The sequence below is a fragment of the Manduca sexta genome, chromosome 26 (genome assembly GCF_014839805.1).
Source record: "Manduca sexta isolate Smith_Timp_Sample1 chromosome 26, JHU_Msex_v1.0, whole genome shotgun sequence".
Classification (NCBI taxonomy): domain Eukaryota; kingdom Metazoa; phylum Arthropoda; class Insecta; order Lepidoptera; family Sphingidae; genus Manduca; species Manduca sexta.
In genome coordinates this window covers 5,690,350-5,708,033 of record NC_051140.1, presented here as the reverse complement: position 1 = coordinate 5,708,033, position 17,684 = coordinate 5,690,350, and the positions used below count along the sequence as shown (strand labels likewise).

Genomic DNA, 17,684 nt, shown 5'->3' with positions numbered 1-17,684 from the left:
GCCAGACGTGGTCAATACAATAGATTGAGGATATCTAGGTTGCCTAAAATTCTATTGTTTACAACAAACCAGGCTATTACATAACGGTCGCATATCCGAATCATTCTTCGAATTATATTATCATTGAATCGAAAAATGTGCCACAATGGCACCATAAAATGCCGAAAGCCGACCGTTTGTTGAATCTCGATGATATTGTAGCGTTGTGACGTCTCTCGCGTCGCGATAAATCCATTGATGATCCTCTGTTACACGTGGGGCTGGTTGTTTCGAGCATTTTAATCACCTAGCAATAAAGTCTATATTGCTCTTTCAGCGATGAAGTTCCATTTTTAAAACTGTTTGGATACGATATTAAATTAAATTAATATTTATTTCAGGAAAATAAATATTATTGTAGTAAAATATAATCTGGTGTGACTTTGTATACAATCCTTTTTGTGATAAAAGCATAGAAATATTGGTAACAAAACACCTTACTTACTCTACAGTTTTGTCAATTAGAAAACTATAAGCTATCTTGTAGCTTTTCAATTAACTTTAAAAGCTTGATTTTATACACTGATACAACACATTTAATTTTATGTGTGTTAAATTCCATACAAATATTTGTAAAACTTTAACAGTTTGTTTTTAACACTATAGTTTAAAGTTCAAACAACCGAGCCATGGTGTTTTCAAATGTGTATAAATTTTAAAATAAGAATAAAGGAAAACTTTAAACTCCAATATGTCCCAAAATGGCAAAACCGCATACGTAAAAAAATAACGGACCATTTTTTCTTTTAAATACTCATTAACAAATTTCATGTCTGAGCTAATAATATTTTGATGCGGTCAAAACTAAAAAACCTTTAATAAATAATTGTAATTATAGAAAATTCTGATGATCTGGAAAATACCGAACCGAACATCAGGTAAAATTCGCTCTATTCTCTAACACACCATGGGACGGAACACACGAGGCGAAAAGTGGGTGAAACTGCATCTCTGCTTACCCCCTCGAGGATAAGGCGTGATGAGGCTTAGAAAACATTCCCAAACATCTGTATTCGGATCAGGCAGTGTAATCGAGTCTTAGGAGTCTAATATAGGCGAATTTTTGTAGCGATGTCTTGGTTAGCATATTAATTACTTTGCTTGGCCTTGAAAGAAATTCTTTCGTATACAAATTTGTGATTCATCACAGTCGTGTATCAGATTATAAAAGTAAGTATTTTACTACGACATAGCTTTATAATGTACTGAATTTCAAACAATATTTTTATTCATATTCTGGGGGCCATAAAATTCCATGCCCTAATTAATATTATTCATCGTACTTAAATGTCTAACGCTCCCATAATATCTACTTAAATGTTTTTTTTTTTTTTATTGCACGTCATAGTGACCCAACTGCACCTGATGGTAAGTAGAGAGAGATCAATAGAATGTCGACTGATAAGGATGATTACCCCTGTATAGTCGAAACAATTATGCCGGTCTGTTGGAACGGAATAAACACAGGCTGGCCCCGGAATTATGTTTTTCATACGAAAATGTGTAGAATATTTGAAATGGGTGTTAAAATTTTAAATTTTTTTATGTAATGATCTTTTGTCTAGTTGTTAATATTCTAAAATCTGCTCCTTTTCAATTATTACATCGTCGTATGCGTGGGGTCACGCGTTATTAGCTTTAACAAAATATATCATTTATGAGATTTAAACGAAGAAATGAACAATGCAAAAACGTATTTATAAATAAATTTGCTTAAATCACAAACCTTTTTAAAATTAACATAGTTTACTTGGTTTCTCAGAAATAAATTCTCTGTTCTAAGTAAATAATGAATTTCAAATCACACCGAATCAAATGGTGAATGAAACGTCTATCATGGGTGCATGAAATCTTTTAGCCTTCAATTAATTGCGTCTAAGTTTATATTTGTTTAAGGTCGCTTGTTCAGATACTGCTATAATCATGTTGGTAGGACAGGCATCTCATATGTTGGTAATAGAATAAAGTGGCAACTGCCAACCTTACTAATTATATTGGTATAATTATGCGTCTCTATGTAATTCCATCCAATTAATTAATTCACTTATAAGAGACTTTTTAAATATAGAAATAAATTCGTTTAAATATAGATAACTTAAGACGTAAATTAATAGCAAAAATAGATACGCTGGTCTCCAAATTTTTATTTATACGGCATTCACAAATTACACTTCATTTAAGGTGAAAATTTCTTCAGTACCTTCGCAAAGTCCACCCACAAAGTATCGAATGTTGAAACTAAGAATTGAAATTCCAATCTTTGATTGCTGACACAGTTTTCAATGTGGCACAAACATGCAGTCAAGTAATAATCATGTAAGCAAGCATACGGGACTAATAGCATGGCGGGAGTCCGCGAAGCGTGGCCTGTAGTATTGCAAACGTTATGTCACGTCAAGTCCAGCGTGTCACATTATCAAGGCTAGATAGCAATGTATAGGTTGACTAATATTCACGCCATGAAAACTAAAAATCGATGAGAGACTTCTCATATAAAGAGTCTAAAAATTTATCCTCTGAGTCTTTTCATACACATAATTTTTTTTTACGGCAATTTTCCGGTTAGAACATTATTATTATTATGACAAACAATTAATATATTTAAAACAAGTAATAAACCCAAAAAAAAGGGAAAAACTGCACACAAAATGTAATCGTCATTGTCATAATAATAGACAATTCATATATTAAACAAGTAATAAACTTTTAAGATAGGTAAATACTGCATACAATTGGCAACGTCATCTCGCATCAGCCTAAATATTTGAAACACCCTCCACGTCTGCATCAGAGATCTAACTTCAAAGACCTTCATCTGGATGTAAACATGACAGATCGATGACACAGGTGGACAAAGAAAGCAATCACCGTTTAATAGAGCGACGACCGACAACATCCGGGCTCGTACGTGCTAACAATTTATTACTGAACAAGCCTCAGCTCTGGCATTCGCACATTGATGAGTATTTTATAAGCCGTGATGTATTTGGAAGGTATGAGGAATAAGACTGAAGTGATATCTAAAATCAGCCTCGTATTACGTTCATCACATTTATTTTTAGAGACATTTTATTTGGTCATTTTTTTAACTGCACTGCATTATAAATAAAATAACTATATCGTATACTGATTATAAGGTATTCAATTCCCGTATATACCAGCCTTATTATTATGGAATATTTATTTATTAATACTTTTTTGTCTTATTAAAATAACTAGGTATTTATTATAACTCTTACATATTTCGTTTAATTTTAAAAACAACTGACTTCTTTATTATGTGAATGCCTCGATGTCGTTGTATGGCGTGCGCGGTACGACACCGCTCTGAGGTCCTGGGTTCGAACCGTAGGTCAGACTAAGCGATACTGCGTTTTTCTACTCAATGTCAGTTGGAGTCTGAAATTTGTGCCCGATATGGCGATAGGCTCGCCCTTTATCGAATATACATGGAGGAGAGTGATTGCACCAGTTACGATTCCACCTTCGGGGATTTACGGTTTTGAGTGTGTAATAAAAACTAATACATCTCGATTTCAAATAAAGCAATATTGACGGTAACTTCGTCTCATAATTCAACTCCGCATCTCTAAACATTTGTTCGCTACAAACAAACTAACAATTATCAAGACCACTGAATATTTCGCTAAGAAATTCAAGTGTCGTAAAGTATAATGCATCGGTAATACAGAGTGACACGTGCAGATAAACGGGCGGGCACCCGTCCAACACCTATTTATAGGTTAAATTCGCAGAAATAGGGGATCCGTTAGTTTATATGCATGAATACGTAAGACTTATTAAGTAATATAACTTCAGTGTCGAAATCAAACAATGAATTGTTTTTTCTTGTAAGAAAAAATAAAAAATCCCTAAAATTAAAACTGATAATACAGGCTCATCTTAAAATTGCGTTAATAAATGAAACAGCATACTCGGCTTTACTTCTGCTAATATTGTGCCAACATCAGGTTTCTGAATTTTTTTATCATTTTGTAATTTAATTTTCTGGTTGAAAATGTGATGTTACCGCTGCAACTAAATCACTAAGAGTAGTTAATAGTACTGGTAATACGGAGTGAAAAATGCAAATTCCTTTTTTATATTTATTATATCGAAACTTGTCCTATTTATTTTACGTTTACGGTTCTAGTAACTAACTGTGTTATTATTTTTAAGAAGATAACTATGTTGTTTCTGATAATCCAATGTCAAAAAAATCCTGTATACATTGCTACGTTTTTCAAATTCGAAGACTATATAATATTGCTATTGCTTTTTGAGCAGGCGTGGCATTAACTGAATCAAAACGTATTGTTCTTGTCATATTTGCATTAAAAAAATATGCTAAATGTAACTACCCCTACAAATATTATCAATGCAATTCCATCTTAAGATGTTTGAATTTTTATAAAAAATTAACACTGAAACTGCTAAATTGATTTGGATGATATTTGGCATGTTGATAGACCACATCTTAAAACGTGGTAGTAGTAGAGAAGTTATTTATTTATCTATTTGTACAAAAGTTATAGGAGACACGGCGGAACGTAGGAGCACCAATTGCGCCTGCGCCTTTTGGTGATAAAAAGAGTGAGTGTGTAAAATAGCATATTGGAATGTTTTCTGGGAAAGGACTTGCGCGTGGGCAGGGTCGTGTTAAATAACATTTATACTTTAGTACTCACTTAAATTCTTTATACGGCCTTCTAATCAATTACCATACGTCATAAAACAATAAGTCGATACTACTTCTGAGCTATGAATTATCAAACGGTGCCACCAAGTCACAGTCGTGGGAATTTGTAATGAACAATAAAGCTTTGTCATTTATTTGTACGTGAAGTTTTTGTCATCTGCCTGTAGGCTTTAATTGTGGGCAAATTTAATTTATCTTTAATGACATAATAACACCTGTTAGTTGTTAAAGGCACGCGGTTGCAGATATTGTAGGGTAAAAAAATATTATTACTAGTTTTGGCGCAAACTTTGATTCAATGCGACATTGCTATTATATTTTTATATCCGCCCAGATAGCGACAACAGTACACAAGGTGTTAAAACCCGCCATAGTGGCCCACATAAAAGTTGCGTTTGAAGTTAGCCTGTCCGGGTCTAACTGGCCGGCATAATTGTGTCGACTGTGGAGGGGTAATCATCTCTCGTCAGTCGAAATTCTATTGGATCCCACTTTAATTATTATCAGGTGCAGTGGGATCACATTGATGTGCCCGTATAAAGAAAAAAAACATTCAAATGAATACTTAGGTACATATTTTTGCTGCGGTTTATACCTAACGGATCAATTACGAATTTAATTAATAAAATCGTACGTTCCCGTGAACTATTACTAGTTTTGGACTCAGTGCGTGTTTGCTACGAGCATTCAAACGAATACCTACTGATATAGATACTTGCTTCATGGTGCATCCAAATATAATTTTGTCTTTAATGAAGGTATAATGAAATGCAATGAGAAGAAAATATATTCATGTTTCTTTCCCGGAATATTTACTAATAGATTTTTACCAGGCAAATGGGCGAAAAATAAAACTGTCAATTGTTTATTACGTTTTAATTTATTTACTACTTATTTATTTATATTATTCATAAATTAAATTAATTTACAATTAACTAAGTGTACTAGCGCCATCTTTTAAAGCCATTGATCAGCGTGGTCAGCTGCGTACGCCAGACCTGCGGACGCGCCGCCAGATGGCGCCTGCCTTTTGAAATATTCTGCTACGTTTCCGCTCACACTACCGTAAGGAATTCCACCTGCGAAAAATATCAGAGATTTTAAAGGTTTTCATACACAAACTGGCACGTTAGAAAGATTTTAAAGTGACACTTTTATTTAAATACTTTTACGTTTGCCTCAAAAATTTGTAATATAATGAAGTCGTTAATGAATTTTAAGAACAATAACGCAAATTCTAAATTTAAATAATGTTACTTCCCGAGGCAGTGCGTTTATCAAGTTATTCTCAGTCATATTACTTTCAAATTTAATGACCGAAAACCTTCTTTGAACCCAGGATAGTTTATAAGGTTACCTTAAAAAAATTACTTTTAGTGTTAACCAGTTTACAATAAGATTCTTAGATACTACGGTCTTTAATGGGTCTAATATTTTACTCTTCAATGATTAATTTTAAATAATCAAGAATATTTATTATTTAACCATTATTGATTTAAGTTAATCCTTAAAGGGGTTAACCAAATGCAAAGATTATTATTAAGGGTATTAAGGGTAGTGGGCTATAAACGGGTCCCTGTTTTCAACAATTGACCCGATATGACGATAGGCTCGCCCCCTATCATATCATGGGACGGAAGACACTTGGCGAAAAGTGGGTGCGCTGATTGCGACTCTGCATACCCTTTCGGGGATAAATGCGTAATAAATCGTTTGTGTTATCTAATAGCTAATATAATAACTGTTGTGTTTATTCGGTTTTACAGACATCGTTCAAAACTAGGCCCTCTGGCTTAGCATTTGCAAATGTAATAATATTCTGCATAATTATAAGCAAAGCGTAAACTTACCATAAGACAGTCCAGGACCAGGAAGAGGCACATGACCACCGCTGTCAGGCGCCGCATTTGACAAAGCTATTACCATGCAGAGCCCGCATAGCAGCAATCTTACTATCTGAAATGTAAAAAAGTACATCTATAAATATTATAAAACAAATTCCCTTTTTCTGTCTGTGTGTATGTTATCGATTTGCTTAAAATCTACCGAACGGATTTTTATGAAATTTAGTATGGAGATAGTTTAAGACCCTGGGAAGGTTATAGGCTACTTTCTATTTCGGAGAAATATATAGTGGTACTTTTATCCAAGAAAACTCCTTCACGAGAGCGAAGTCGCGAACACAATCTACTTCATCAAGAAAAATACAGGGTACTCAATAAAAAAATCCACTGAGTGGTGTCACAATTCTATCTATATTAATATTATAAAGGTAAAAGTTTCTTTATAGGTTCGTATGGGCTAATATCTAAAGCTACTGAACGGATTTTGAAAATTCTTTCACTAATAAGTAGCTACATTATTCCTAAGTGCTATAGGCTTTTTATTCCGGGAAAATATTCAACCCGGAAAACTATTGAGTGAGCGAGTAGCATTCAAAAGCTACTTTTAATACATCTATGGAAACATCTAAACATCGTCTCATACACTTATTATTATTTGTAATATAAAATACAAAGTATCAGAATAGAATATTGCTTTGTTTTTGCATTCTACATGGATATGACCAGTCTTTAATATCCAATAAATATATTCTTTACAACTTACGCCTAATTTATACAGTTGATTTTCAAATGTAGGCCACAGAGGAAGGTTTTTGACATATTTGCTTCCGGTGACAGGAAACATACTGGTGTCAAGATTTAATCTATTCTAATATATACAGCTACAGAGTTTGTTTGTTTGTTTGTTTGTTTGAACGCGCTAATCTCAGGAACTATTAAACCGGTTTTGTTTTTTATTCATTAACAGGAAGCAACATTACTTCTACTTTTTATCCCGGAAAAATTTTAAGCGGGACTTTTACGCCGCAAAAACTTTTTGAATATATTTGTAATACATATTTTATATAACAGTTTATAGAAATTGTATTATCTGCGGTTATAATTAATATTTTTATTTATATTTGGAACGGACTGCCGTGACAAAAATCCGCAAGTTCAAAATCCAAGGGCACATACCTCTGACTTTTTTGAGATTATATCGGTTTCTCCTAAAAAATTACAAAAATATATTTTTTGTTAAAAAAATTGGCTAAACTGAGTATATGCTAATACTTTATGCATGTATCGATCTTGATATTTCGTTATCTAACCTTACACAAAATTATTCAACGTACGAAGGTTAGTTCATTGAATTTAAATTTTTTTAATAAGTCGAAATAGAAAAAGGTCATTGAAGCACAAAAATAAGGAAAAAATACAAAAAATAAACTTCATTTGAGACCACTCGTAGTTTACTGATGTATCAAAGGATGCACTTTAAACCCTGATTTAGTATACTTTTATTCATAATGATTATTTTCCGCGAATGTTTCACTGGAAATTATACGAAAACTAAACTTCACTTGTGACCACTCGTAGTTTACTCTTGTAGCAAAGGATGCACTGCACTAAACACTAAACCCTGATCTGGTATATTTTTATTCATAATGATTATTTTCCGCGAATGTTAGACAGGAAATTATACGAAAACTAAACTTCACTTGTGACCACTCGTAGTTTACTCATGTATCAAAGGATGCACTGCATTAAATCCTGATCTGGTATATTTTTATTCATAACGATTTCTTATATTTACGCGAATTACAAACATTGAAATAAATTTTACGAATTTTACCGCGGTAATTTATTTCATTATTTTCTCCCGTTTCGAAGACTACAGCCTTCATAGTCTGACATTCAAAAAATACATTGTATCTAGTCATAATGTTTCAAGCAAAAAAGATTTCAAATTTAAAACAATGTGTAGTCATGACATCATGAGATACATGAGAACGGCATGTAGCGGCCTTGCAACCACACGGCATGAACTTGATATTGATCCTGACCTTTCGTAGAGGTCTACTTTTGAGTTGTTTGCATTAACAAGGTCCGTCTTAGTGGCCAAGCTCTAAAATATTCAAATAGGCCCTTAGTATTTGCGGTGGATACGTTAATTACTTTTTTGATTAATAATTATATGCTTAATGTTATTTTCTAATCTGAACTAATACTTAGCATCTCAGTAGAATTAGTTTTTAATTTCCATTATGGGAATGTTATAAATAATGTCGTAATATATCACTATGTATAAATACAATTAACATAATAATATGTTTTCATTAAAACAGTTCCTCAAAATTGTTTTTTCGCTATCATGACGGCCTTTAAATAATTTAAATGAAACCTTCAAACTTGGGAGCATTTAATGATCTTACTATAAATATTGAAATAACATAATTACCCGTGTTACGTTTTTGTAATAAATTGTATGCAGTTATGAAAATATATGACGCATTTTAATAATATTATTAAATAACATTCTACGTCTATATTACCGCTATTATTTTACGCGTGTCGCATAAAGTTTGGGTTCATAATCGCCTATATTAATATTATAAAGCTGAAGAGTTTGTTTAAACGCGCTTATCTCAGAGAGAACGAAACTGATTTAAACATATTTCTAATTATGGGCATCTACATTACTACTGAGTGCTGTAGGCATATAGTACGATTTATTCTATTTATCCTATTTATATATGGAAAATATTTATCCCGGAAAAACTTTATCAAGCGGGCGGAGCCGCAGGCCAAAGCTAGTGTTCTATAAAATTATACTTTCAGATTTACGAACTAATGCGATGAAATTGAATGGGTGGAAGCCATCGAATCTAATCTTAGTAATCTTTAATCTTTAGCGCCTTTAAGCTATCATGAAATTAGATGAATCAAATTCTTCGATAGAAAGCTACGAACATAATATAAAAAAATCAAAGATTGCTTAGGCAAAATTTAATATTCATTGACATCATACAGGCCATCCTTCTAAGAAATCAATACATCTTATTAATAATTACAATAAAAAAATTAACACGAGGTTAAGGCAATGATAAATACACCTATTGTAAAGCACTATTCTGTCAACGTTGAAATATTTCTTGCAATGCATAAAGTAATAACTTGATATTGACATAAAGGTTGAATATGAAGTTATATTTATGTATTTTCCTATCTCGATTTATTCAGGGTCTTTTAAATATCTTGACATAAAATATTAATTTATAAAAAATATCGAAGATAAACAAAAACTGGCCAGTATTCATTTAAAAATAAAAAGAAAATACAATCCTGACAGCATGTGATATACGTCGAAGCATATTATAACTGCATAAAAGGTTTGGCATTTTAATGCATGTCAAATAAAAAAAAAGCTAAGTACACCTAATAATACTCTAAAATATTTTGCTCTACGTTAATAAACGTCCTAAAACATCAATTAAAGTTAATTATTTCAGGAAATAAACATAATAAAATAACGAAAACATTAAGACAAAACAATTACTTGTATTGCACTAAAACAATTTTTACACATAATAAATTATTTCGGCAATAATACTAATCTGAAGTCATTGTTTACAATGTAAATTTCTTATAACAATTTATATAAAAATCACGTATAATGCAAAAACAAAGATTTTTCTAATTATAAACTAATTTACTAAAATCCAATATTACTGGCCGTTTTAGAACATAAAGAACTATAATTTTTAAATCATTTAAAAAGAAACAAAAGAATATTATCAAATGTTGCTGGCCGTTTTAGAACATTAATTCTAACATTAATTAACCCATTTAAAAAGAATCAAAAGAGTATTAAACAAAGCCACTGACCTGTTTAGAACAAATCATGTCGGGAGTCGCGACAATATTAACAGTCCGGCGCGCGCGGTTCATCGCTTTTTATAAGTCAGTAGGAGGTCGCCCGGTCGACTGCTCGTATTATGCTTTGTTTAATGCACAGATTCATCCGGAAGTATCTGTTAAGTATTAATTGCATTAATTTATTAGTGTGTTTTTTATGGCTTAGTAATATTTACTTTTTGTTTTACGCTTATATGGAGTATTATTTTGTGATATGTTGTCTCTGATCGTAAAACTAAGTCGAAAATATAATATGCAAGATTCAATTAGATCATTAATAGTAATGTATAGCAAATATATACAACAACTTGTGCCGCGAATTTACTTCGCTTACCGATGATATGCTGATCACCTTAGAGTTGGAACTAAAAGTAAATAGTTCAAGTGAGCTATCGCAAACGTAATAATATCAATCGTATCGTTGACTAAAAATACATAATTTTGTCGATCAATGTGTTGACAGTACAAAAAAATTATTCCTTCAAAATTATAGCTTGATAGAGAATGTGGGTGATGTAGCAGCGGATAAAAAAATATAGTTAATATCAATTCAATAAAGGCAATATATCAATTCTGTATTATATACCGTTCTACAACAGTTAGTAATAGAAGTTCTACTGACGGGGTTTAGGCATTAGTCCACCGTGCTCGCCAAGTGCGGATCGGTAGACTTTACATACCTTCGAATTTCTTTTTAAAGTATTCTCAGGTGGACCTCACTATCACGATGTCTTTCTTTACTTTTGAAGCGATACATGATAAAACAATGCACATATAACTTCGAAAATTCAGAGGTGGCCTTGAGATTTGAATCTGCGGACATCCGTTTCAACAGACCGTTTTATGCGTTAAGTGTTCGTGTACGCAAATGATTAGCTTGAAAGGATATGAAGAGTCGTGAGTTCGATCCCCGCAATAAGATAATTAGTTATCTATTTATCTAACCTGGAAATATGTTCTCTGGGGGTTCTTAAAATCTGATGATACCCATGACATAAGGGGTACTATCTTAAAGCGGTTTTAGAATTGGTTTGTTGACGTAGTTGTATAACAATACGACTTCAGTGCTGAGGTCTCGGGTTCGATCCTCGGGTCAGGAAAACTGATATTGGAATTTTCTACTCAGTAACCCGGAGTCTAAAATTCTGGCATGATATGGTGATATGCTTGCCCCCTATTACATAATGGGATGGAATACGCACGGCAAAAACTGGGTACACTAGTTGCGCCTCTGTCTACCCCTTCGGGGATAAAAGGTATGGGTGTGAATGTGTGTGTGTGTGCTTCCTTTTAATATAACACAACATTAATAGAACATATATACACGCAAGTGATTGAATTAAGCAAAGGTAAAAGACTTCGATTACTACAAATTAAAGCCTACCATTATTCGCTTACATGCGGCACTCTACAACAATTCCCATCTGCATTTCCCATAATAAACGTGGATCGCGTTTCGGAATCACCCTGTGTATATCCGTTTCCACCAGGCCGGCATAATTGTGTCGACTACCGGGGGTTATTACCTCGTCAGTCAACACTCTATTGGACCCCACTTTACTTCCCATTAATGGGACGACCATTGACCATTGCATTGACAATTTTGGCGTGCTATAAAAAAATAAAATTATTTATTTTCAACATATTAGCAGAATTTGCTAGAAAGTATAATATGTACCGCCACGCCTACATTACTGGAAGGGTAAGCAAAAGTGCAACAAGTGAACCTATAGTTGGCCAACGACATAACCAACACACCCGTACCCTTTACCAAATCACGTTAGTAATCTGTGTTGTAACTGTTTTGTCACTTTCTTATTTATGTAGATTATTTGAGCAAAAAGAGACAAAACACATTTTTTTTTATTAGTATGGCCCATAACCTGTAGTCGGTAAAATTTAGATAATAAATGATCGAAAGGTCATCTATACGCTTAATAAAATTGTAAAAGGCAATGTACATTATAGGTATTAAAAAAAAACTAATATGGGTTATCTTTATTAGCACAACGAAGCGATAACAGTTTTTGGAATTTATATCTTTTTGTATTCGCATCACACAAAAAGTCTTTGTGGAACTGAATGCAGTTTTCAATGATGTATTGATGTGGTCTATCTTAAAATATCGGCTTCATTTTATCCCGAATATAATATAACGAGGAAAGACCTGCGAAAAAAAGGTAGTTATTAATAATCTGTTAGAAAAATCATTTGTGTGTTCGAAAGCATTTAACATATATCTTGCAACATAAACTGCCTCGGTCCCATATTTGCGCGTGCCCAGTAAGACACCGCTTTGAGGTCCCAGGTTCGAATATCGGGTGGGGCAAAGTGATATAGATTTTTCTTGTCAATATCAGTTTGGAGCCTGAAATTTATCGATATGGCCAAAGACTCATCCCCTAAGCACATAAGATGGAAACCACTGGCGAAAGGTGGATGACCTAATTGCATCTTCATCTACGAATTTGGGAAGGCGTAATGTGCGTTTTCGTTTTGTGTTTTTAATATTGAATCTCCTCTATACATATGTGAAGTATAAGCAGCGAATTTTACGAACTTTATTTGTACCCTTAATAATCATAAAGCATATAATAATACGCATCATTAAGGCTACAATCGCCCTTACCTTAAATATTTCTACAAGCAATTACACGCCAACTTACGGACTCCTTTTCAATAAACTATATATTACCATTCACCAATTTGGCCAACAATTTCAAAAGCCGTAAAAAAAAATAAAGAAACTCAATTTATTAATAAGTACACAACGCCAATTTAAGCGCGGCGAACCTTTCGGGTCAGTTTCGAAGCAAAATGTTCATAATTATTGGATCGTTCAAACAGCGTAACATATAAAAAACAATTTTCCTTGACTGACAGTTTCTAATCATTAGGTTTCAACATGTTTTCTGGAAGCTGTTGCTAAATGCAAATCAGTCTGTATTCGGTCTTTGTTGAAAATAAAAAAATGCGAATACAAACGCTTTGTAGCGGCAGTATTCCGTACAAAATATATTTTATTTTATAATTGCAGCATTTATAAAATAGCGGTCATTTATCCACAGAGCGTTCAATCACGCACACAATATACACACGATACTTTTAAATCCCACCATCGCGTCGGTTATTCTTATCTTTCGGAAGCCCGATGCAGCGAGGAACTGTTTCATTTCTCGGAAAACTAATCACGTGTGCTATTGCTCAAAAATCGTTGAAATGAAAAAAATGTTTTTAACTTACATAAACCATTGCGAAAAGCTGACTCATTGATTCTTATCGTAATGCCAACCTCCGGTATAACTATAAATTAACTAGCTAGTCTCTAAATCAAAACTATTAAGGTTTATTTTATAAAAATAATAAACCAGCTACTAGCTAATCTCTAAACCAAGACAATGTACGTGTATTTTATGAAAATATTATTAACTACACGCTTACCCAAAAAAGCATAATCCACCGATGTTCATTGTACGTACGTGTTACTATATTAACATAAGTAACCTTTTCGAGACAACAAAAAATGTCATCTATGTAATGAGCAGTTTTGAAACATTAAATAATGTGTTCCAAATAACTCGAATAAAAACCACATAAAAATAAATATTATTCTGAAGTGTATCAAGGACACTTGCATATAAACTTAAGTTAATTACCGAACCGAATTGAAAAGTGAATTTGTAGAGGTATGTTTTGTACGACAAACTCGAGATTTCACAAAGCTTTCTTGTGCTCAGAACTAAAAGGCATGTGAGAAAATGTCTATAAAGACAAATAATTGATATCGATATTAATTTTGTTCGATCGTTGAATGCTGTTTAAAAATAGTTGAAATATTATTTTTCCTTTCAGAGCAAAATTATTTTTTTAACATGACCCTACGTTTCTTAGCTTGACAAAGATCGGCTTATACAAACATACCGGACTTTTGGGTCGGCGATTTAGGCAGTCGCAACCCTAGAAAATTAAGAGACTATGATGAAGGCAACCCACTGGAGTTTAACCCCGTGGCGGACAAACTCCAGGAATACCGACCGCCTAAGATGGTACGGTCACGTGTGAAGAAAACCGCAAGAGTACGTCGGTCGCTAATGCCTGTACCTGAACGTAGCGGGTGTGCGTTCCCGAGGACGGCCCAAGAAGCGTTAGCTTGACGTTCTCCAGGAAGATATTTGAGTCGATGGTCTCACTAAGCAGGATGCAAAAGAACGGGCGAAATGGAAAGATCGAAAGTAGGAAGGCGGATCCTGCCACCTAAGCCGGGATAATCGCCAAGTAGAAGAAGAAGAGGAGCTGAAGGCAACCCACTAACGGGTTACGAACCAGCGCTCAGGTCGGTTACTGGGCGAGGATGAGACATTGACGATTATGAAAATTATTGTATTTGAGCCAATGATGACGGGATTGTTCAAACGTCGAATAAAAGTTATAGAAATAAATTATAACCTAACTAATTAATCAAATCTATTTATCCTTACGTTTCTTTATTTATTTGTGTTGTATTTATGAAGTGAATAATTCTCATCTAATGATTATAACAAGAGAATAAAGTGGGATTGTTGATTTATAATCTGGAGACAAAAGTTCTAGACACTACAACCACATTGAAATGGTAACTTGAAGTAATTGGGTTTCGTGAGTTACTAATCTGCAGTTGTCTAGTAAGATATATGCCTCTTAAATTGCATTTCACATATATTCAAAGTATCTACATAGTATTGAATTCTTCTTATATTACCACGCACTAGGCCAATATAAGTAAAGGCGTTTTCTACTAATCTTATTAGTAGGGAATGCCCATTCTCAGCAATGGAATAGTTAATATATGGAATAAATAATAATACATGGCTGGCACTATTTTTCGTTACAAGGAACCCCAATCTTGAAAGTTAGAAGCCGTTATTAAGACTTTAATCTGAACTAAATGATTTCATTGGAAACTTCGTGGTCGTGACGAATCGTCCGTGAAACTCGCCTGTACAGAGCGAAGACCTCGGACCAGGGTTGAAGGGTAAAGGGCAAATTCATTATTGATTGCCATCACAATTTTCCTAATGATGTAAGTCTTACTCTTATAGAGAAACAAACCTAGTTTTAATAAGGTAGTTATTTAGAATATATTTTTATGAGGTTGACCCAAGATGATTTTTAATGATGACTGTTAATTATAAATACTTGTATCATGCATGCCGTGGGTCATTTAATATTATAGCGTTTAGTATCCAATACAAGGTCGGTCCCCTATCACATTATGTGTAACACAAACGCGAAAAATGGATACCCTTATTGCAACTCTACCTACTTTCGTGGATAACAGAATATTGTGTATGTGTATGTTTGAGAGTCTGTCTCTACCTTTCTCTATCTCGTTTTCTGTGTGTGTAGGCGAGGAAAGATGGGTGAAAATTGGTCTGTTTAAGCATTGTGATTAATCTTTTTATTGATGGAATAATACCAATAAGAAATATTTGGAATGTCAAATTTTCAAATAGTAATTTATTTTTATTTAATAAGATGTCTTATCGAATCGTGGCTTGATATAATTCTAATGAAACTAATTCGAATTTGGGGTCATTAGATTTGTGAGTTAGACTAGTAGTCGTACACACCTCGACCTAAAATCGAACTATGGAAATTTATATGCCGTGGGAATGAACAACTTGTAGAATTCCTTCGTTACAATAATAATAGGTACCATATTATATATTTTACATACTATTTTCAGTTTTGTAAAAGGAAGTTTATTTTGTGCCTTGTCACCTTGTGTGCCATTATGTAAGTTATTTATAAATAATAACCAACAAATAAATCAATTATAAAGGCTATTGAAGCTTTCTAGTTTTATATATAGACCCAGAAAGGTCTCTCAATGTTATATTCTGCTTAATTGTGGTATTGCTATAAATCGAAATTATCTTTTGCTTGCGGCTTCGCCCGCGTGAAGGAGTTTTTCAGGATAAAAGCGTCGCTATATATTTTCCCGGAAAAAAAAGTAGCTTATAACGTTTCCAAGGTCTTAAACTATCTCCATAGCAAATTTCATAAAAATCTGTTCAGTAGATTTTGAGAAAATCCATAACATACAGACAGACAGAAAAAGGGACTTTGTTTTATAATATGTATAGATGACAACGAAGTCCAAGTTGTAATTTCGATATTGAATCATCGTTGCTGTTATTAATAATTAAATAAATAACTAAAAAAGATAAGTCTATTTATAATTCCAATTAAAGTTGATTTGGTTGGAATAAGGCTTTCATAGCAATAAAGCGGAAGCGAGAACAAAAACAGAAAAATATTACATCGATATTCTACTTTAACAAAAAATAAACGAAATAAATAAATATCATCAGAAGGTAATTATTTCGTTCAAGTAGAACATTATGATGGAAAACCGATTCTATAATATAACGATTCTATAATATAAATGACGTAACGAGTTAGTTCGCTCGAGAGTAAACGTGCCGACTGCCCATATACAGTAGCCATACTGGAACTTTGAATTACAAAGCTCTGCATGGCATTGAACTGGTATTTGTTACTATACAACAATAACTATGTATACAACTTTGTAGATATGTTCGAATTTCAATCAGTAACCAATAATTAGATAGTCGGAGAACAGTTGCCATTTTTGGCAACATTACAAGTTTTAAACTCGCATATTGCACACCCTTAAGGCGATCATAATTTAAAATTTCTCAACAAAATTGCAACATAAACGTGAAAATATTTTAAGTACTCTCGTGTTTAACACTACCGCACTCTTGTAATATTCAAATGACACGCAATTTGCTACCAGTTTTCCGTTTTTGTTTTTATTATAATGTTTATTTTATACATGTAATCTAATATCGAATTCCGTTCTTAATGTAGACTAAATTACGTTCGTTTTACAATAATTGACGGTCTTGTCATATGAGGTCATTATAACGTAACTTATTACACGCTAACATAATTTCCATGAAGTAATAAAGTGCTTGTCGAATTAGCTTGTGATATCGAATTAGCTGATTTGTGAAATGTGTAGGCAGAATAATTAGTACATACATCCTGGAAAGAGATACCCATTTGCTTTCGCTTTACAGAGGGTTGTGCACTCGTATAAAAAATTTAATTTTATTTGTTACCGATATTGCGAGTATTTGAATGAGCTACTCTAAACAACAATAAAAAACAAATACCATTTTTTTTCTCTGTTCATA

At 33.1% G+C, this 17,684-nt stretch overlaps 1 protein-coding gene across 1 annotated transcript; it reads right to left on the bottom strand.

Moving 5' to 3' along the window:
- Positions 1 to 5,599: 5,599 nt before the first annotated feature.
- Positions 5,600 to 10,525, bottom strand: LOC115449626. The gene is made up of 3 exons (XM_030177489.1): positions 10,450 to 10,525; positions 6,589 to 6,694; positions 5,600 to 5,817 (listed from the first exon to the last, which is right to left on the bottom strand). Exons 1-3 carry the CDS (start codon positions 10,510 to 10,512, stop codon positions 5,696 to 5,698), a joined length of 291 nt encoding a protein of 96 aa, XP_030033349.1. The 5' UTR covers positions 10,513 to 10,525; the 3' UTR covers positions 5,600 to 5,695.
- Between the last annotated feature and the right edge of the window lie 7,159 nt (positions 10,526 to 17,684).